The sequence below is a fragment of the Callorhinus ursinus genome, unplaced genomic scaffold (assembly GCF_003265705.2).
Source record: "Callorhinus ursinus isolate GAN/ISIS: 27379988/994484 unplaced genomic scaffold, GSC_fseal_2.0 scaffold6, whole genome shotgun sequence".
Taxonomy (NCBI): domain Eukaryota; kingdom Metazoa; phylum Chordata; class Mammalia; order Carnivora; family Otariidae; genus Callorhinus; species Callorhinus ursinus.
In genome coordinates, this window is record NW_027397068.1 from 52,615,487 (window position 1) to 52,637,251 (window position 21,765).

Genomic DNA, 21,765 nt, shown 5'->3' on the forward strand with positions numbered 1-21,765 from the left:
TCGATCCCGGGACTCCAGGATCATGACCTGAGCCGAAGGCAGTCGCCTAACCAACTGAGCCACCCAGGCGCCCCTATTTCTAATAATTATGGCACAATCATGAACTAAATGAGAGCATCTGTTTAAGGCAGCTTTAAAATAACTGCATGGCCTCAGTCTACTCTATTATCAAGAAATTCTTTGAGTTGATTTGCATTTACTAATATAGAAATGTGGTTTTAAAAGTGCCCCGTAATAGCCTGGTGCAACAAACTCAGTTTACTCAAAGCAAATGCGAGCCAGAGAACGGGGCCCAGGACTTCTGAGACGGTTAGATCTGGTAAGCGGCCCGGCCAGGGCAGGGACCCAGACTTCTCAGCCCAGCGCTCTTTCCATCATGAAAAAGCAGGAGAAAGAAAAGTGGTACCTTAGTCTGAGGCATTTTAAATCATCACGTGTAACATAGTAGAGAACATCCTCTAGTGAATAATCCTCAGCCAAAAACTGTGGAGAAAGTAAAATTATGCACAAAAATAAGATGTTTTATACACCTTTAATAAATAGTAATCTCTATCCATAATATACATGTTGGCAATAATTTAAAAATGAATCTAAAAGGAAGTCTACTAGAAACATAATCTTCTGGAAAAAAACAAACAAAAACATAATCTTCTGGAATTAATAGGAAAAAGTCCCTCCTGTTACAAAATAATTACAAAGAAATACATCCATATGACTTCCAAATGCATAAAGATTACAAGCAACACAATTTCTGAAAGGCCTTCTAAGGAACAGATAAAACTCATTTGTAATTACATCTGCTGTTCATTACATTTATATATTTTCTTACTTATTTTATTTAAATTCAATTAGTTAACATGTAACGTATCATTAGTTTCAGACGTAGAGTTCAGTGATTCATCCGTTGCATATAACACCTGATGCTCATTACACCAGGTGCCCTCCTTACTGCGCCTCACCTTACCTCATCCCCTCCCCATAGCGTTTATATTTGAGAGGCTTGTTGCTGTGTAGCTTTATTTTTCTCAAGTGGATAAAAAGTATTCCTGGAAAGGTACTGTTTACACTTAATTTCTGGATTTACTTTTCATAGCTAATAAAAGGTACTTTTAAAAAATAATTACTATAAAATCAGTCCTAAATTTAAACTGAAGCTTTAATTTTAAATAAAAAAAAGTCAGTGATTTAGTGGATCATCAATTACTACTCCTTGATTGTGACTTGAGTCTTAGTTTGAGGAATAAATATTTCAGAGAACTTGAATGGAGGCATCATTCTCCATAAGCAGGAGCTGCTTCAATTTATGTAGCAGTGACTTGTTCAATTCATATTTCTAAGGAAACCCTAAACATTATTTAGTAGCCTGATGAATTATCAAGTAAAGAGAAAAAAAAATCTGTATTCTTAGTTATTTAAAAAAGTTAAACACAAAACTAAAGTTAGTTTAATATTGTATTGGGGGCCCTTTCTATAAAATAATAAAAAATATAATCTTTTTTTGTGTGTATGTGTGTATACATGTATGTGATCTTCAAACATAAGTGCTACTTCTGCTGATTACCAGAGTCTGCAAGGAGCAGAGGGGAATTAGGTTATTATAGATATAGAAAGTGTTCCTGACACAAGTTGACAGACTAGATCCATTTTATTCAATATCAATAAATGGCCACTGCCCAGTAGAGTCTAATAATATGAGAGAACTAAAATGTTAAACAAAAGAGAGAATCAGAAACTTTACAATTTTAGTTTTGTCTTGATTTTTCCACTCTTCCTTATTTTCAGTTCAAAAATATAAAAACTCCTTAAGGGTCCTGGACCACAGAGCTTTTGCCCGCCTCATTGTTTTTGCACATACAGCACCCCGATCCCTGCATGATTTTTCCCTCCTCACTCCCCTCCCCAAATATACATACAGATGGCTTGGTTTATTCCTACGTATGCCTTTAGATTTCAGCTCATTCACCACCTTCGACGAGAACCTTCCCTAACATCTTCCTCTCTCTGTCTCCTAACAGCTGATGACCTTCCCTTCATAGAGTTTATCAGGGTATCATTACGCTTTATCTGTGGAATTATTTGATGACCATCTGCTGACCCTAGTCTGTAACCCACGGGGGGGCTCACCAGTGTGTATGCCCTGTGCCTCGCACACAGTAGGCACGCAACATTATGGAGTGAAAGAAAAGCTTGTCCCACGGATAGTTTTCTTTACCCGACTTATAGTGTCTTCATCAGCTCCCTTTTCTCTCAGCCACTCAGTAAGTTCAGACTCTTCAGTATTTGTGCCAGGAGAACCCCGGGGGCATAGGGGCAATCCTAGGACAGAATTGGGAAGGGAGGGACAGTCTTAGCTTTTCCTTACAGAGGCCACCTAGACCTCCCCAGTCAAAAGACATTTATTAATACTGTAGAAGATTTTGCTCTATCAGAAAATAAGAGAAACAGTCGAGATTGGCAGTATAAATGGTAATATAAACAAAACTCTCGAACACTACTAACAAATGGAGAGGCAGAAGCAATAATGTAATGATATTCCCACCTCATACTCTCATATCAATTCTATAGTTTCTTAGAATAAACTTGTTTCACCAAAATTGTACTGTGGGTTTTTCATGTGACAAACATGAGCATAATTAGCCGAAAACTATATAATCATATAATAATCTCGTTTCACTATTTGCAATAATATGGGGGAAAAAACCCAGAGTATACAGAATACAAATGCAAAAATGACCAAAAATAGTGTTTTATTCTAGTAATCTCATTTGAACATTAAGAAAAATAACAACCAAAAAAGTGTTAGAGCCCTATTTATCTCAAATAATCTCAGGAAAAGATGGCCATGAATCATCTTAATTGAAATGAAGTTATATCAAAATTATAGTTTACTGCAATTAAGAATTGGATATTTCTTAAAAGCAATTTCTGCTTGTAGTCGTCGCACAAGTGACAGATGCCAATTAAGCCATGAAATAAAAGTGCCCGTTGGCTTTCTCCCCTTTTTATGGCAGCCTGGTTTAACAGTATCACTTTAAAATTTTCTACTATTCACCTATTGGTTGGGACTTAAGCTTCAGGTGTTTAATTTCTTGGTCTTTTTCTTCAATAGCTTGATGAAGGAGTGCTTGTAATTCTTTCTCTTTCCGAACTAATTCTTCCAGTAATCTGTAAAAGAAAATTATATTGGTTGACAGGATAATAGAGCTCGAGCAGCCAGAGTGACCTTCTAGATCTGGACTTTTTCAAGCTCTAAGGAACAGACATCCCTGGGATTTTATTGCAATGCAGATTCTGATCCAGTAATTTTGGGGGTAGGTCTGAGATTCTGCATTGCTTTTTTTTTTAAGTTTATATATATATATATATATATATATTTTTTTTTTTTTTTAGTAATCTCTATACCCATCATGGGCCTTGGACTCACAACCCAGAGATCAAGAGTCGTATGCTCTTCCAACTGAGCCGGCCAGGTGCCCCACGATTCTGCATTTCTAATGAGACCCCCCAGGTGATACTCATGTTGCCGGTCCACAGACCCCCATGTTGAGTAGTGAGGTTCTAGAAGGCTTGTATTCCAGACAAGAATTCACCACCCCAATTGTCTGCCAAACTCTTCAGAGATATTTTATTGTTTCTTTTTATGACCATAAATGGCAAATAAAGTAAAATAAAATATATATGTTAACAGAGCTATATTTTACATGTATGACCCTTCATCAAAGAAAGTTGATGATGAATGATATAATAATCAATGCAAAGCAGAAAGGCAGTCATTTTTTTTTAACTGAAAATTTGAGAAATAAACTATAGGTGAGGTTCCCTATAGTACTCAGTAAACGGTAATGGTTGTTGCTAGGATTGTTGAGGATGTTACTATTATTCCTCTCCCTTCTAAGGGGACTGGTGAAGTGGGTAAAAGGATAGCTGTGCTCCTGGTACATTCTGTTCTTAGTTGGCATCTGATGCATTCTCCAAAGAAACAAGGAGAAACTAACATATCCTTTATATCAGAGTTCTTATTCATGAAAGGTTCACTATGCAACTAAGAGCCAACTGGTGTCCTACTCACCATTTCTAACACTGTTCTCTGAAAAAATACTCCAAGTTAGAAAGGGAGATGCTCTGATTTTTTTTTTTAAAGATTTTATTTTTATTTGACGGAGAGACACACAGCGAGAGAGGGAACACAAGCAGGGGGAGTGGGAGGGGGAGAAGCAGGCTTCCCCGCGGAGCAGGGAAGCCAATGTTGGGCTCGATCCCAGGGCCCTGGGATCATGACCTGAGCTGAAGGCAGACGTTTAACCCACTGAGCCACCCAGGCGCCCCTGATGCTCTGATTTTTTAGAAAACTATCGTTGGGTGACTTGGATTCCGAATTTTAAGTTAAGGTACATAATTATTCATAAGATCATCAAGATAAATCGTTGCATACCCTACAGTTCTTAGCAAACTGTATTTATTTCATTTTCTCAGTATGGACAGATTTAACTCAGGACCACATTCCATTCCAAAAGTTTGTTTCCGCTTCATCTGGCGTGTTCTGAAGGCAGCACAGGCTCAACTGAAAGACAGCCCTGGGCCTGAATCTTGGTTCAGCCCCACACTTCCTGTGTTAACTTTGACAAATCACTCAACGCCTCTGGCCGTCAGTTTTCTCCTCTGTGGAAAGGAAAAGTAAAACTTCCCGAAAGAATGACTGTGAATGTTCAGTGAGACAGCTGTAGCTAACGACAGGCCAAGGACGGCACCTGACCATTGGGGAGGGCGATTCTTTCCCCAGCTACAGCCTCGGGCCTGGGGCTGGGGAGGGGCTCCTCCTCCTTTCCCACGGGACAGAGATGTGAGGCCCTTAGGAGAAAGGATTGGGGTAGAGTGGGTCGCAGAGGCAGGACAAAAAGGAAGACTCTTTAGAGGCAGCCAGAGAAGGTGGTTTGAGAAAGACAGATTGTTTAAAGACAGGAAAGTAAGTAGCACACAATCAGGTGGATTGAGCAGCAGGAACCGAGGGCCAGGGGAAAGCAGAGGATCGAAGGAGATGTTTATCACTCCAGCAAGAACAATATTCCAGGAAATGGACAGCAAGCTCAGCATGAATTTTTAAGTTGGCAATTTCTTGGCCTAGTAACTATTTTTGTCTTCCTTGATGATTTACATGTATGGAATACTGATGGCGTATTCTTACTATTTTTTTAAAGAACACAGTGACTTTTTCTAGAATTTAACCTATGTGTATCTAGACTACGTATTTTCTTTTTATCTTTAAAAGTCATGCTAAGCGAAATAAGTCAGTCAGAGAAAGACTACTGTATCATATGATCTCAATGATATGAGGAATTCTTAATCGCAGGAAACAAACTGAGTGGTGGGGGGTGGGAGGGATGGGGTGGCTGGGTGATGGACATTGGGGAGGGTATGTGCTACGGTGAGCGAGGTGAATTGTCTAAGACTGATGAATCACAGACCTGTACCTCTGAAACAAATAATACATTGTATGTTAAAAAAAAATAAAAGAAGAAGATAATAGGGAGGGAAAAATGAAGGGGGGGAAATCAGAGGGGGAGCCGAACCATGAGAGACTATGGACTCTGAGAAACAAACTGAGGGTTCTAGAGGGGAGGGGGGTGGGGGGATGGGTTAGCCTGGTGATGGGTATTAAAGAGGGCACGTGTTGAATGGAGCACTGGGTGTTATATGCAAACAGTGAATCATGGAACACTACACCAAAAACTAATGATGTAATGTATGGTGATTAACATAACAAAATAAAATCTAAAAAAATAATAATTAAAATAAAATAAAATAAAGGGGACTAATGTAACACTGTATGTTAGCAACTGGAATGAAAATAAAAACTTAAAAAGAGTATTAATACATGAATAAATAAGTAAATATTTATTAAAAAAAAAAAAAAGCCAGAACCTAACTTTGGAAGCAGAGTGCTGACAGGTCACTTCATTTGTCTCAAATCCTGCTCCCCAGAGTTATTTATTTACCCAGTCCACCAGTTTTATTTTCACTTTGTCTTCAGTTAAGAGGGAAGTTCTTCAAAATTAAGGCAATTGCCTGTCTGTTCCAGAAAAATTTGGCAAGCATCTGCCCTGAGGTCAATTTTTTAACTCAGATGGGTGGGGATGAGTAATTCTGGAATCGTATGATAGATAAGCAGTCAGCTCTGTGTTAGTTACATTTTTGCTAGCTCTGCATTACTGTCCTACAACACTGTCTCAACCACTGGTGTGAAGTGAATTATTTCCAGAACATTTTATGTAAACATACCCCGAAATATAAGTAAAACATACATTCTAAAGCCATCTTGTTATTTTCTATGCTTGGTATTATTATTGGTGATCTAGTAATCAAGAGCTGGATAAACCTGATTTACCTTCTTCAGTGATTATCTAAATATAAGCTTAAGATTTCTAACATGAGGGCTATAGCCTTCCTAAAAACATACTAACATTTCCTCTAAGTTTATTTTGCCATATATGAACTTTTTTTAAAAGGACTTATTTATTTTTTAAAACGTTTAAAAAATATTTTATTTATTTATTTGACAGAGAGAGAGTGAGCACAAGCAGAGGGAATGGCAGGCAGAGAGACAGGGAGAAGCAGAATCTCCGCTGAGCAGGGAGTCCCATGTGGGACTCGATCCCAGGACTCTGGGATCATGACCTGAGCTGAAGGCAGATGCTTAACCGAATGAGCCACCCAGGTGTCCCATATTTATTTATTTTAGAGAGAGAGAGAGGGAGAGAGAGAGAGAGAGAGTGTGTGTGTGTGTGTGTATGGCAGGGGGAGGGACACAGGGAGAGAATCTTACAGCCGACTCCCCACTGAGTGAGGACCCTGACGTGGAGCACGATCTCAGGACCCTGAGATCATGAGCTGAGCTGAAACCAAGAGTGGGAAGCTCAACCGACAGAGCCACCCAGGCACCCCAGTAACGTATGAACTTCTATATATCACGTAATATTCAACTGAAAATGATACAGACATGATCAGTCTCTCACTTCTGCTGCTTAGTGCCAGTACTAAGGCAGCTACCCTTCTTTTACACCACGGCTGAGGTGAATCATGTGCCTCGTCTCCTTTCTCTGGGGGCGACAGGGAGGAGCTGTGGGAGGTATTACTCGAAACAGAAAAAGGAGGCTCATAATCTTGTAGAGGTCACGGATGTAAGGGTAAATAGGTAGGGAAAAAACATGAATGTGGGCTGTGGTGAGAAATGCAACAACACAAAAAAGAAATACGGCAGGTCGTAGCCCTTTCAACAGACAGTTGGGAAGCAGGCGCTCCCGCCCCCGCTGCCCTCAGAAGAGCAGCCCTGCCCGCCTGCAGATGGCGCAGGCGCGCAGACAGAGGGCGGGGACAGGAGGGAAACCGGGGAAACTCGAACGGTCTCAGGAGAGGAGGAGGAGGCTGCGCTCAGCTGAGGCAGGTTCTATTGACACAAGCCAGGGTATATAGACAGAAGGTCTGAAGGCCAGAGAAACAAATATACCAGCTCATTGGTAAATAAAGTAGCTTTATTGCCTGTATAATTCTGACCATGGGTGGAGGAGGAGTTTGGGGGTCGGACCCAAACAGCAACGAGCGAACATTCCTCCTCCAGAGATCAGAGAGGGGTATAAAAAACAACTCCATCTAGGACTGGGTGACACAGAGTAAACTAAAAAATAGGACTAAAATTAACAACTACTATAACGGATGCGGTGTGATGACTGGGGTATTGCTTGAGGAAATGAGGGACACCAAGGATGTCCACAGAAGTCTCAGAGGAGGAAAGACACAAAGTCTTCCACTAAATAGTAGAGATGCCAAGTAAGAGCTGGGTTTCCAAGGACAAGATTAGGATCTGGAAGTCCGAAAGCCATTTTCCCCCTTATTCAGAAAGATTTCTCTATGTAAACCATAGATAATATGTATGGATTTACTCAATCATGCAACCAAAATTCATGTTTCTCAATACAACATGAGCTTTGTACTACTTATACTAAGCTCGATATTCAGGCTTAACTTTAAAAACTTAAACTTATGACAAGAAATAAAATGTTTTATCTTCCGGGTGAACAAGATTTTTAACTAAATATTTGAACAACTGTTATTGATTCACTCCAAAAAAAAAAAAAAAAAAAAAGCTTTCACTATAAACCCAGAGTCGTAAAGTCAGTTGCTCACATATTAACTGTAGCCAGCACAGGAAGCTATAAATCATAGACTCAGACCTTGAACTGTGCCAACCTCTGTGAAGAACAGGAAATATTTACTCTTCACTTAATAACCTGATCATGTGGATTCTATGTCACCAAATTCTCAAAGAAAAATTAAAGTTCAGATATGACAACACATATTCAAAATAAAATAGGATCATAAATGTAGTCAACTGATCATCCTTTCAAGGTTCTTTTTAGAAAAGCAAAGCTTTAGCACTACTAAATTTATTCTCAAGAACAGAGATCTTCCTCTTCTAAAAGAACTTGATATTCCAAATCATGGGCTTTCAAGAACATGGATTTCCTATCTTTCAGCTGCTTCTGGGATGGTACACGATGCTCTGAGTTTGTGTCCAAGACAGTCTCTGAAGTTACAACTACTTTGAAAATCTCAGTGTATTTGGAGATAAAGCAGAGATCAAAGAATGGTGCTGAACAAGGCTTGAATTGGTAGAGCAGAAAATGATTTTGACTAAAGAGACTAAGACAAATCTCTCTTGTTTGATAAAGAAAGATATCAAACCAAGTTTATGTGAATGGGATAAAGGAATCATTTTGTATTCTCTGGACCAAACTTTAATTTTTTTGAGGGGGTGGGGGAAAGGGAGAGAGAAAATCTTAAGCAGGCTCCATGCTCAGTGTGGAGCCCAACGTGGGGCTTGACCTCACGACCCTGAGATCATGACCTGAGCCAAAATCAAGAGTTGGATGCTTAACTGACTGAGCCATCCAGGTGCCCCATCTGTGGACCAAACTTTAAAACAGACCCAAAACACATGCACTTATATAAAAGTAAGGGAAAGGAACCCCACCCATGTCAGAATAGGACTTACCTATTAGTTTCTATTTTCATCCTTCCAAGTTGCACATTGAGGGACCGGTGAGCATTTTGAGAGTCGTGGGATACAGTAGAACTGAGCGTGCTCACCCCTGAGGTAGCCACAGCATCTTCAATGACAGCATGAGGTCTTCGGATAGTTTGGTTCGAAGGCCGTTCCTCATGGTCATCTTCTGCATCCAAGTCTTCTTGATCAGCGGTATCACTCTCAGATGCGAGGCTGAAATGTGGCCTCAGTTCTGTTAGGCATAACACCAACAACAGTGTTAATGAAATATGACTGACTGCTGTAATTTCTTCTGACATGAATGTCCTCTCCCCTGCTATCAATAAGATATGTATTCCAAACTGCTTTTCCAAATGTAGGGATGGATTTCTGGGCGTTAATTTACAGTTTTTCTTCCAGTGAATCTGCAAAATTCACAGGATGTATTGACTCAGAATGACCTAATTCAAACAAGAAAAATGGCCACACCACACAGAAGATATGTGGGAAAGGGTGCCTGGGTGGCTCAGTTGGTTAAACATCTACCTTCGGCTCAGGTTATGATCCCAGGGTCCTGGAATTGAGCCCTACGTCGGGCTCCCTGCTTAGCGGGGAGTCTGCTTCTCTCTTTCTGCCTCTCCCCTTGCTCGCTCTCGCACTCTCTCTCTCAAATAAATAAATAAAATAAAATAAAGAGATACGTGGGGGGATGCGCGGGTGGCTCAGTCAGTTAAGTGTCTGCCTTTGGCTCAGGTCATGATCCCAGGGTCCTGGGATCGAGTCCTGCAACAGGCTCCTTGCTCAGCAGAGAGCCTGCTTCTCTCTCTGCTGCTCCCCCCCCCCCCGCTTGTGCTCTCTCTCTCTCTCTGACAAATTAAAAAAAAAAAAGATGTGGGAAAATGCTAAAATCAGAAAGGCAATTATGTAAAAACCTGTTAATATAAACATTTGTTTATACAAGTAAAATTCATTTTTTATATTATGTAATATCTGGCAACTATTAACTCACTTAGAAATGAGGAAACTGAGATATAGTGAGATTATCTAAATAAAAGTAAATACACAGAATACTTTTTGCTCATAATGGTCAAAGTGTAAGGGGGTGGAGGGGGTCCTGAAAATGCAACATGTGCTTATATTCACTCTAGTAAGACTGGTTTTGACAATTGGATTGATTCTTTTTTTTTGTTAAGATTTTATTTATTTATTTGACAGAGAGAGAGACAGCGAGAGAGGGAACACAAGCAGGGGGAGTGGGAGAGGGAGAAGCAGGCCCTCCACTGAGCAGGGAGCCCGATGTGGGGCTTGATCCCAGGACCCTGGCATCATGACCTGAGCCGAAGGCAGACGCTTAACGACTGAACAACTTAGGCGCCCCTACTGGATTGATTCTTAGTGTGAGTCCTCCTTTACCCTGTTGACTAACCACTGAAATTTTAAAGTGTAAAAGTTATAAGTCTCCAACTTAAATACATTGCATGAGTTCATCAGCACGTCACCTCACAACTTGGATGATATCTTCCCATGGAAAACAATACTATAAATTGTGATTATGTTCTCAAGATGGACTAGAAAAAGGAATTACGCTCATAATCTAAATGAAATCAGGGTAGCAGAAATACTGGATCTTGACTCCATATGCTATGGCACATCATGAAAGGCATGGAGAGTCTCTGTAGAAGAAAAGCACATTCATACAAGATTTTGCGTCGATATCCTGAGGGCTCACAGACTCCCTGAAGCCTGTCCAAAGAGTCCATGAACCCACAGGTTAAGAGCCCCTGGATGGGGAGATGGCTCCAGGGGAGTGACAGAAGACCCATCCCACCACCACTAGCCACCAGGGCAAGGCAACCAAAGGCTGACTAGTTAACAAATCCTCCAGGTAACTTTTCTTTCCTCACCTTATTGACCGGTGTATGGTATTTTCTTCTAAATCTCTGGCTGCTGCTTTTCTTCAGATCTTTTTTTTTTTTTTTTTTTTTTTAATCTACCATCTGCCCCTTAAAAGCTGGAACCTGGAATTCTATCCTTCACTTTTTTATATTTCTACTTACTCTCCATTGCTAAGCTCATTGAAATCTGTCAAGGTTAAGTACTTGTAATGTGTGGATGACAAACTATATTTCTAGCCCTAATCCTGTTACATCCAATACCTCCTAGCTATTCTTGCTGGGCAGGCACTTCAGATTCAACCATCTAAAAAAAACCCTCATCTCTTGCTCATAACAAAAATCAGGGTGCCCTTCTTCAGGGGCCGGGTTTATGGAGCTCTGACTTCCTTTATCTCTCTTGTTTTTCTTACTTCTTATTGTAGTAAAAAATGCATGACATAATATTTACCACTTTCACCATTTCTAAGTATCCAGTTCAGTAGAGTTAAGTATATTTAGATTATACTCAAGCACTCTCTAGAGCTAGTTTTAAAGTTGCAAACTTTTTGTAAGTTTCATCTTGCAGCACTGAAACTCTATACCGGTTAAACACCAGCTCCCCATTTCCCCCTACCCCCTGTCCTTGGCAACCACCATTTACTTTCTGTTTCTGTGAGTTGGACTACTCTAGATACCTCATATAAGTAGAATCATTCAGTATCTGTCTTTCTGAGACTGGCTTATTATTTCACTTAGCATAACCTCCTTAAGATTCATCCACGTTGAAGCATGTATCAGAGTTACCTTCCTTTTTAAGGCTGAATACTAGTCCATTGCATGAATAGACCACATTTTGATTATCCATTCATTCGTCAGTGGACACTTGCATTGGTTCCACCTCTTGGTTTATTGTAAATAATGCTGTTATGAATGTGGGTGTGCAAATCTCTCTTTGATATCCTGCTTTCAATTCTTTCTTTGGCTATATATCCAGAAGAGGAACTGCTGGATCGTATGACAGTTCTAGTTTTAAATTTTTTGAGGAGCCATGATGCTATTTTCCATGGTGGCTGTGCCGTTTGATAATCTCACCAAGGGTATACAAGGGATCTAGTTTCTCCACATCCTTGTCCTTTATCTCTAAGGTTAACCAAGCCCCACCTCTACTCTGCTTTCTACATTATCTCTTTCCAAAAATCCATTTCCTAACTCATCTACAGCGGGAGGGCCTCAAAATCAGGTGTTTTCCTTCTACAAACCCAGAACCCAGTACAGGGGTTAGGACATGTTAGCCTCTCAAAAAAGTGTTGACGGAATGGAAGAGTTATATTACTAGGATTATTTGTATTTATAAGGGAACAAAATAATTTTTAAATATCTTACTTTTCAAATAACTTAGGGGCGCCTGGGTGGCTCAGTCGGTTAAGCATCCAACTCTTGATTTCGGCTCAGGTCATGATCTCAGGGTCATGAGATGGAGCCGTGCATCTGGCTCTGGGCTCAGCCGGGAGTCTGCTTGAGATCCTCTCTCTCCTCTTCCTTTGCCCTCCCTCTCCCCACTCCCACTCTCTCTCTCTCTAAAATAAATAAATAAATCTTTAAAAAAACCAAGAAAAAATAATTTAAGGAAGTGCAGTTCTAGCTTAAGTTAGAATATAAGATTAGGCCTTTTATAATTGTGCAGCTCTAGCTTAAGTTAGAATATAAGGTTAGGCCTTGTATAATTTTCTAAAATTATTCTTACATTTCTTTTCTGGTATCCAAACTGAACTTTTCAAAACAATTAAAAAGTTTTGTTGTGCTGTTGACTATCATCTCGCTTTTGGGGAGGGAAACTTTCTGATATTTATTATTATATTTAAATATCCCCTTATATAGCCCTAATGCTGTATACTTTATCATTTTATGTATGTATAAATGACTGAAAAATTCTCTCGAATAATTTGAAGAAAGTAGAAAATTGTAAGCAAATGCAATACTTTGTTATTATTCTTTCGTGGTGGCTCCCATCATCAAATTACACACTGTAAAATATGCAAGTGAGATGGAGCATCTGGTCTTTGTCCTCAAAGAGGTAACAACCTAAAGGAGAGCTAGAAGGAATATACAGAAGAGTCATAAGAGCAAGTACAAAGATGACATGAAATTAAAAGCACAAATTAATGCAGCTAAAAATATCTTAGATGATCTCAGTTATAGACCTAGCTACATATATAATTCACATGTGCATGTATTAAGAATGCTAAGAGGTAAATAAAGCACATTTGCAATAACTAAATTCAGTGGTGGTTTACTCATGGATTGATTCATGGAAGCAGAAGAGCCTAAGCAGGATTCTGGAGGAGGGGAACACCTTGCTTGTGGGGAAAGGGGCAGAGGCATTTGAGAGAAGGAAGTTCAAATGATGGTCTAGAGCCCCCTGAGAAGAATGGAAGGCAGAATGGACTGTCAGGAGAGAGCCAAGTGTCGGGAGAAAACCAGGGACCTGGGGGTTGGAGGGGGGGAGCTGTAATGAGCGGGTAGTATTTAGGCCCATGTATGAGAATCGAGAGCTGGTGCATGTTTCCAATACAGCAAGATGGAATCAAACAACAATACTATTCCCACTTCCTTACCCCCAGCCACCACCCCAACTAGTTCTTTCCCCAGAGGAAAATAAACAAACCAAGCTTCTTTAACACAGGGTATTTCTGATACCAAAGATCACAATCCTTGTCAGTGCAGTGTATGACTCCTGCCTTAAGCTCAGATGGTACAGAATGCTGGTCATTTTAGTTTAATGTGGACACCAGGCACATGAGTAGTTCAGCCAAACTGGTAATAATATCAAGTGCTTTAGCATTAAAAATTATTGTTAATGTAGTCAGTATGCCTACATTATCAATTCTCTCCTGGCACTGCCAATATGGTCTCTATGCTCAGCATTTCCCCATCTGGTTACCCACAGCCAGACTGTAACAACAGATATTCAGTGTTGCCAATCAGGGCAAGGCTGATTCCTGATGACAAGTGAGAAAAGAGCCGGAGGAAAAAAAAACTCTTAAGGGGCTTGCACTGTACTCTGTGTTCTGTGTGTTCTTTTTGGGAGAAAGATTGAACACTTTTTAATTTTTTACTTTTTATTTTTGAAATAATGGCAGAATAACAAACAGTTGCAAAAACGGTACAGAGAGTTCCTGTATGGCCTTCAGCGGCTTGTCCTAAACTTGACATCTTATACAACTGTGGCGCTAGGACCCAACCCGGGGAAATTGACTTTGCTACCATACCACTAAGTAATCTACAGACCTTGTTGAATTTCACCAGGTTTCCCACTGATGCCCTTGTTCTTTTTTATTTTAAGATTTTATTTATTTGACAGAGAGAGAGAGCACACAAGCAGGGGGAGTGGCAGGCAGAGGGAGAAGCAGGCTTCCCGCTGAGCAGGGAGCCATATGTGGGGCTGGATCCAGGACCCCAGGATCATGACCAGAGCCAAAGGCAGATGCTTAACTGACTGATCCACCCAGGCACCCCTGATGCCATTGTTCTGAACCAGAATCCCACACTGCATTTGGTTATCATGTCTCCTTAGTCTCTTCCAGACTGAGACAGTACCCAGGTATTTCTTTGTCTCCCACGACAGCTACACTTTCGAGGAGTATTGGTCAGTTATTTTGTACTATGACCCTCGTTTGGCATGAACCAATGTCTTGTCACGATGAGGTTGAGGCTATGCATTTTTGGCAAGAATAGCACAAAGGCGATGTTGTACACTACTAAATGAATCATATCAGAGGTACAGGATGCTGATGTGTCTTATTCCTAGCGATGCTTACCTTGATCATTTGGTACAGGAGGTGTCTGCCAGTTTCCTCCACTGTGAAGTCACTGTTTTCCCTTTGAGATTAGTAAATATCTTGTGAGCAGATACTGTGCGGCCATTCAAATATCCTGTTTCTCGTTACTCTTTTGCCTACTAATTTTAGCAGCCATCGATGCTTCTTGCCTGCAATAATTATTACTGTGGTGTTTGCCTAATGGTGATTGTCTATTTCCCTCATACCTTCTACATTTATTAACTGGAATTCTAAAACAAAGACCTGGCTCTTCTCCTCCATATACTTATTTATTCAATTATTTATATCACTATAGATTTACAGATACTTAGTTTATTCTATGTACTATAACCCAAGGCTATCATTATTTTATTTTATTGTCCAAATTGTTTGGGCTTAGATTTTTGGGAACTCCTTCAAATGGGTGTGGTCTCCAGTGTCCTTTCAAAAAGCCTCCATTCTTTTTGGCATCACAGGATGTTCTAGGCTCATGTGTATCTTCCCTGCCCCAGGCCTGGAATCAACCATCTCTCCAGGGAGCACTGATTCCTTTTATTGGAGGATGGTGTTTAGATACTAAGATCTAGGTCCTCTCTGAGGACAGACCTAGGACATGTATGCACTGCTGATGGCATACTTTTAAATTTGTGGTTTTCTTTTGCATGTCTTTCAAAATTTCCTAGGCTAATTGTAGTGTTTTGTCACCTAGAAGGAATTTTTATCAGGGGAAGATGAAGACAGGCATTTTTAATGCTTGTTTGAAGGTTTAAGTTTCTTTGAATCTCAATTATATCTTTAGGGACATTCAGAAATTAGATGGAACTCTCAAGTGTTTGAAATCCATTCCTCTTGTTCGCACATTTCATCATTTATATATTGGTATACAAATGCATATGGTCTTCCCCTATCCTAGGAGGAATATAAAAGATACTTTCTCCAGTGATTTTCTACTTAAAAAAAAATGCTTGCAAACAGTAATTTGGGTTTTTCATCTGAGACTCCTAATGGCCTCAAAGAAACCAATTTCACAGTGGAAGGACAAATAGCTTTCCTTAGCAAACCCTCTTCATAAAGAACATGCCTTGTTCCACACATGGGTGGGGTGAAAGCAGTGCTTACCCCCACCCACTCCGGGACCCCCAACCTGAGCAGAAGATGTGCCTCTCTGCACTCTCCCTAAACTTACCAGGGTTTCAACTACTGTATGATGATCAGTGTGCTTTCTAAACTTCCGATTTGGGAAGAATATTACATTTACAGTAACATCACAAAGGTCATACAGAGAATTCCCATATACCTTCCAGTTCCCCCAGTACATCTTATATAACTTATATAAACTAAGAAATTAACAGTGGTACAATACTATTAACTAAACTACAGACTTTATTCAGATTACACAAGTTTTTCACTGATTTTTTTTTTCTATTCCAGGATATAATCCATTGCATTTAGGTATTTCATTTTTAGAGGAAGGTTTTAAAAATTAGATTAACAGATCATTTATATGCTATTTAAATATTTCAAAGTATAGTCCCTCTCTCCCTTGCTCATTTAGGTTGCTACTGTGTTTAACTTATGCCTACACCTATCCTTTTCACCAATTTCACCCCTAATCTCTTTTGAATATATAACCCTTCTAGGGTACATTCCTCACATCCAAGCTTATCCCAATGATATATCCCCCAAACACAAGAATCTGTTACCTTGGTTAGAGCATTACATTAGGTTTGCACTAGCATTACTTTCCCTAGGTTCACATCCAACCGCTAATTACGTGTTTCAGTGCCTCTGTAGAATTTTTTCTAAGTTATGCAAATTTTCTACCCTCATTTGTTATAATCAGGTGAAACTCATTTATGTATTGTTTCAACTAATATTTATCAGGGGTCCACTGTTTTACAGGCACTGTGCTGGACAATATACTCAGCATGGAATAAAGCAGACACAGTTACCCTCTGGTGAGGGTAACAGCCACGAGACAAGAAAATAAAGGTAGCTTCAAATTGTGGAGCAAGCATCAGAAATGGGGAAAAAACCATATCCAAGGGGACAGAATAGTGGTGGAGCCTACTTTAGACTTCATGATGGGTCAGGACTCTGAGGAGACATTTTTTAAACCGAGACCTGAAGAATGCAAAGGAACAGGGCAAGAGGGATGAGGGGTGGAGGTGTGCCCCGCATAGAGCGTCAGCATGTTCGGGGATATTAGAACTTCCCATATTTCTTTCTTACAGAAGAAGGAAATAAATTAATCTTTACTGAGGTTTCATATAAAGTTTGACATGGGTACCCTCACTCTCAAATCAAACAAGGCATTCTGAGAGAAGAGAGGGAATTCCACAACTCAGAAGGACTGGTGATGACTTAAGTTTGTGGTACCATTTGTAAATAACCTAAATCTTAAGATACTTCATTATCCAGTCATTTTAAATTTCTACTTTAGGGCGCCTGGGTGGCTCAGTCGGTTAAGCCACTGCCTTCGGCTCAGGTCATGGTCCTGGAGTCCCGGGATCGAGTCCCGCATCGGGCTCCCTGCTCGGCGGGGAGTCTGCTTCTCCCTCTGACCCTCTTCCCTCTCGTGCTCTCTCTCTCTCATTCTCTCTCTCTAATAAATAAATAAAATCTTTAAAAAAAATTTAAAAAAAAATTCTAAAAAAAAATTTCTACTTTAGACTGCTTTATAATACATGTATAAATTAGTATAACCTATTTCTAATTTATGTATCTAAATCTGTTTATCTACCTACCTATCATCTCTACACACACACACACACACACACACACACACACACACACACACACCCTCCCCCCCACACATATAGGATGGAAGAGCTTCGCTTAAAATTTTTTATTAGTGAGTACACTATCAAAAGTACTTTGGAAGTTTGCCTCAGAGGATGAATGCATCTCTCACTCCATAAAACTCTGTTTCATCAACACTACCCCTTTTGTACCTCACTGCAAACATAGCTGGGATCTGTCTAGACCAGTGATTTCCAAACCTGGCTGTGGATCAAAATGACCTGGGAGCTGGATTAAAATCAGATTCCTGGGCTTTTTCCCAGCAGATTCTTACTCACTCAGTCTGCGATGGGGCTTGGAGAGCTATAATTTTAAAGAGCTCCTGACATCCGTCAATGCCCTGGCCGGTTTGGGAACCACCAGTAAAGGATGACACAAGAGTATATTGAAATACATCTGTATTTCAGTCACCTGCATAATTTTCTCTTTCTCTCCATGTCCAAATACACTCTTTAAAGACAAGGAAGCAATCTTCCTCACCCATAGTAAACATTTGGCTTGGTGTACCTCACGTGGACTAGATGCACTAGATAAATATTATTTGGTGGCTTCAAACAGTTTTAAAAAAGGGCTAACTTGGTCTGAAAGGCAGTAAGGAAGCCACCCATAAATGAGAGATCAACAGTAATTTAAAATGTCAAACACTAAATATTGGCAAAGTAATTAAATATTTCTGACCTGGAACCAGAATGGTAATGGCTGTCTGCACCGCCTTTCGGATGATACTGTCTAAGGCAAACATCCAGTGTGGTTTGATATTATGATTCCGAAGAACTTTATTGACCTGGAGAAAGAGGGTGACATTTAGTCTACTTTAATGTTTAATTGCAAATAACCTAGATGACACAAGCATGTGGATGACATTCTATCAACAAAAACAACTAAAAGGTTTCTTCACCTTGAATTGTGAATAATTTCTTTATGTTGCTGGGAAACAATGAAAAACGGCCACTTCAAATTAAAGTCTGGTGATTCCCCATGTGAGCAAATCAAAGGCAGTCTGGTTAAATGAAATGTGGCTTCTTTGGGACTCAGAACAAGCTACTTCCACTTTTCATGGCGTCTGCAAACTGGACGATGGAGGTGGTAAAGTAGGAAAAAAGAATCTGAGGGGTTTGAAATAAAAATAAACAATGGTCTCTAGTGTTGTGACTCTGAGGTTTAATATAACCAGGTGCTTCAGCTTAGTCTGGTGACTTGGAAAAGCAGATAAGGGAGGAAATGAGCATGTGTGTGCTACCTACAGACTTGCCAAGGCACCTGCCTTATCTTCCTTCCCACCATCGTTTATATCTCGGCAAACAGAGGAGGAACCTGCTAGAATATTCCAGAAAGGCTGTTCACATTGAAAGTCTGTGTTATAAGGGTATCTTTTTTTAGTCACTAATACTATTTCACACATTTAAATAGACACTGAAATGGATACATGCATTACCTTTTTTTTTAAAATTATGGTCAAATACACATACCATAAAATTTGCCACCTTAACCACTTTTAAGTATATAGTTCAGTGGCATTAAGTACGTTCACACTGTTGTGCAACCATCACCACCATCCATCTCCAGAATTCTTTTCATCTTGCAAAACTGAAACTCTACACCCGTTAAACAATAACTCCCCACTGCCTTCAGCTCCCAGCCCCTGGTGACCACCATTCTACTTTCCATCTCTATGAATTTGACTCCTCTGGGTCTCTCATATAAGTGGAATCACGTGGTATTTTTGTGATGGGCTTATTTCACTTAGTATAATGTGTCAGAACTTCCTTCTTTTTCAAGGGTGAATAATATCCCATTGTTGGTATAAGCCATATGCATTATCTTTTTAAAAATAACCATTACTGGGGTGCCTGGGTGGCTCAGTCATTAAGCATCTGCCTTTGGCTCAGGTCATGATCCCAGGGTCCTGGGATCGAGCCCCGCATTGGGCTCCCTGCTCGGCGGGAAGCCTGCTTCTCCCTCTCCCACTCCCCCTGCTTGTGTTCCCTCTCTCGCTGCGTCTCTCTCTGTCAAATAAATAAATGAAATCTTAAAAAAAAATAACCATTATCATCACTTCACAAATTGCTGGTCGACACAACCCTCTAAGAAAAGGTCTGGGCTCTGACCAGAGAATTTAGAAGAAGCAAGGGAGGTGACCTAGCTGCAATCCCACACCCAGAGAGTTCCAGTTGCTTATTCCTGCCCTTGGTCTATCTTCATCAAAATCCCCCAGTTTTGAAAGGAGGATTCCTCGGTCTGAAGAATTCCTCATAGTAGTTGCTCCCAAAAAGAAGTGAACCATTGCTAGGCTCACACTCGTTCTAGGAAATCCTTTCAGAATGAGTTTGTTCTTGTACCTTCGTTTCTTAAAGGAATTGCCTGCTTATTTGACTAATGTAGGGTATATAGCATTTAGTAAACTAGAACATTTCTCTCATGAGTCACACACAGAAGATGGGAGAGGGATCCTCTATAACTATGACCCGCTCCCCATAGCTCTTCATTAAACAGGGTACATTCTTTGGGTTCATTCCTATCCTGGATGGTGAGTGAGTAACAGCAGGTGTGCGTGTGTGTGTGTGTGAGTGAGAGAGAGAGAGAGAGAGAGGGTGACCTGGGCTCAAGGCCTACGGTTACAACTAAACTACTCTCAATCTGAATTCTACTGGCCAATTTGTTTTCCAGCCTCTAGGCTGGAAGCCAAAGGTGTGGGCAAGTGCAAAATCACCAAATTATTTCATTCTATTTGCAGATGGTTAGGTTTCCCTAGTTGCAGTGAAGTGTGCCTTTAGCATTTAATTATTAGTGATAGGCACTGCCAGTTGCTTTCATCATCCATGACCTCAGTCAAGTCAGGAGTGTTGTCCCAGTCCACAGTACAGCACAAGGACCAAGGGGCTTACGGAGAGTTTCAGAGAACACAAGTGGCTCTTGAGGGACTGTAGTTTGGTTTTAAAGCAGGGATCATTTGATGCACCAAATACAATTGTCAAGACATCTATGAGGAGAAATAAATACATTAGCAGTGAGTTAATTTGGGGAATTTAAATACCATCGTGCAAAGTGCTTTCATATTTACACCAGAGGCACTGCCAGGAACTCTCTTATTTCAGGCTCCCGCATCCTGCGAAGGGCTTCTAGGAGTGGCTTCAGGCTTTTCTGGTACAGAGTTCCACAGATAAGTCTCACTCACGAAGAGCACCTACAGGGTTGAATCAGGCTTTTGAAAGACTGGCTTCTACTTGGTGTTACATAGCAACTCCATTGGAGAGGACGGAGCCTTTAGCAATCTCTCGTGGATTAGTTTTCATTCAGTGATGAATTAATGTGTATTAAACAAACATGTTTAAAGTGTTGCATATGGAAACCAGAGAAAAAGTGGGGAAAAAAGAAAAGTGTTGATTTTATTCAGCGGCGATCATTCCAATCTGCACGGTTGCATTTTCCTCGATGACCACTAGATGGCAGTTCTCATACAGAATTAGAAAGCGCACGACTAAGATGAGTTCTGTGGCTAAAGTCACCAAAATAGTGACCTGCTACATGATTTCATAAGAACAGAGTTCAGCCATGGGAGATGTTTGTTAGTTTTGCTATTTCCCACAGAGTTCGATTTCATGGGTATCTAACTTTGGGGGATACAAACATATAACAACAAATCTGCTCCTTAGAAGCACACAGAGAGGCAACCAGCTCGCACTTATTTACCATCGAAAAAAAAGAGGTCAGCAGGATTATTAAAGAAAGAAAAGATAACGGAACTTATGTTTTATCCTGTTTTTCCAATTTTGGTTGGGCATTTGTGGAAAAACATTGGCAAAAGATCATACTTACAGCATCCTGAAAACTGAAGAGCACCACCTGGACTTGGCTAATGCCGTGGCTGTCGAAGTCAAGTTCTAGCTTCAGCTTGGACAGTGTGGTGGCGATGATTTTTCGGTCCGTGGATCTCACAAATTCTCTGAGGCTTGCGGTGAGGGTTGTGATATGTTCCCATTTTAGTTTAGGTTCTTCGGCCCCCTGTGAATAAAACCTGTCAGTTGATCTGTGCTAGACACATTCATCATGAACCTGCCATTGCCACAGCCCCTGTTGGGAACTGGGCTTCAAAGCGCCCCCGCCATGGGAAAAGGCCATATTGGAACTCTATGCCCCACTAGCCCCACCAACCACCCAAGAAATAATCAGACTTTGGGAGGAAGGATACCTACCCCACACGTCAGCCAATAGCTATGATTTAGTCAGATATACA

At 40.4% G+C, this 21,765-nt stretch overlaps 1 protein-coding gene across 4 annotated transcripts in view; it reads right to left on the reverse strand.

The window, feature by feature from the left end:
- The window catches only part of MAP3K5 (mitogen-activated protein kinase kinase kinase 5), a 193,967-nt gene that overhangs the window by 1,122 nt on the left and 171,080 nt on the right, over positions 1-21,765 (reverse strand). The window contains exons 24-29 of one of the 4 annotated variants that reach the window (XR_012378591.1): positions 21,348-21,533; positions 18,210-18,315; positions 9,047-9,290; positions 3,053-3,165; positions 2,125-2,316; positions 407-483 (exon numbers count right to left, since the gene is read on the reverse strand). Coding sequence is in view for 3 of the 4 variants with exons in the window: in XM_025865908.1 (XP_025721693.1) it covers positions 407-483; positions 2,213-2,316; positions 3,053-3,165; positions 9,047-9,290; positions 18,210-18,315; positions 21,348-21,533 (830 nt within the window). In the remaining variant the exon portion in view is untranslated. Of the gene's footprint in view, positions 1-406; positions 484-2,124; positions 2,317-3,052; positions 3,166-9,046; positions 9,291-18,209; positions 18,316-18,430; positions 18,638-21,347; positions 21,534-21,765 lie in introns of those variants that run through there. The other 3 variants (XM_025865908.1, XM_073893975.1, XM_073893974.1) reach the window with 3 other exon arrangements.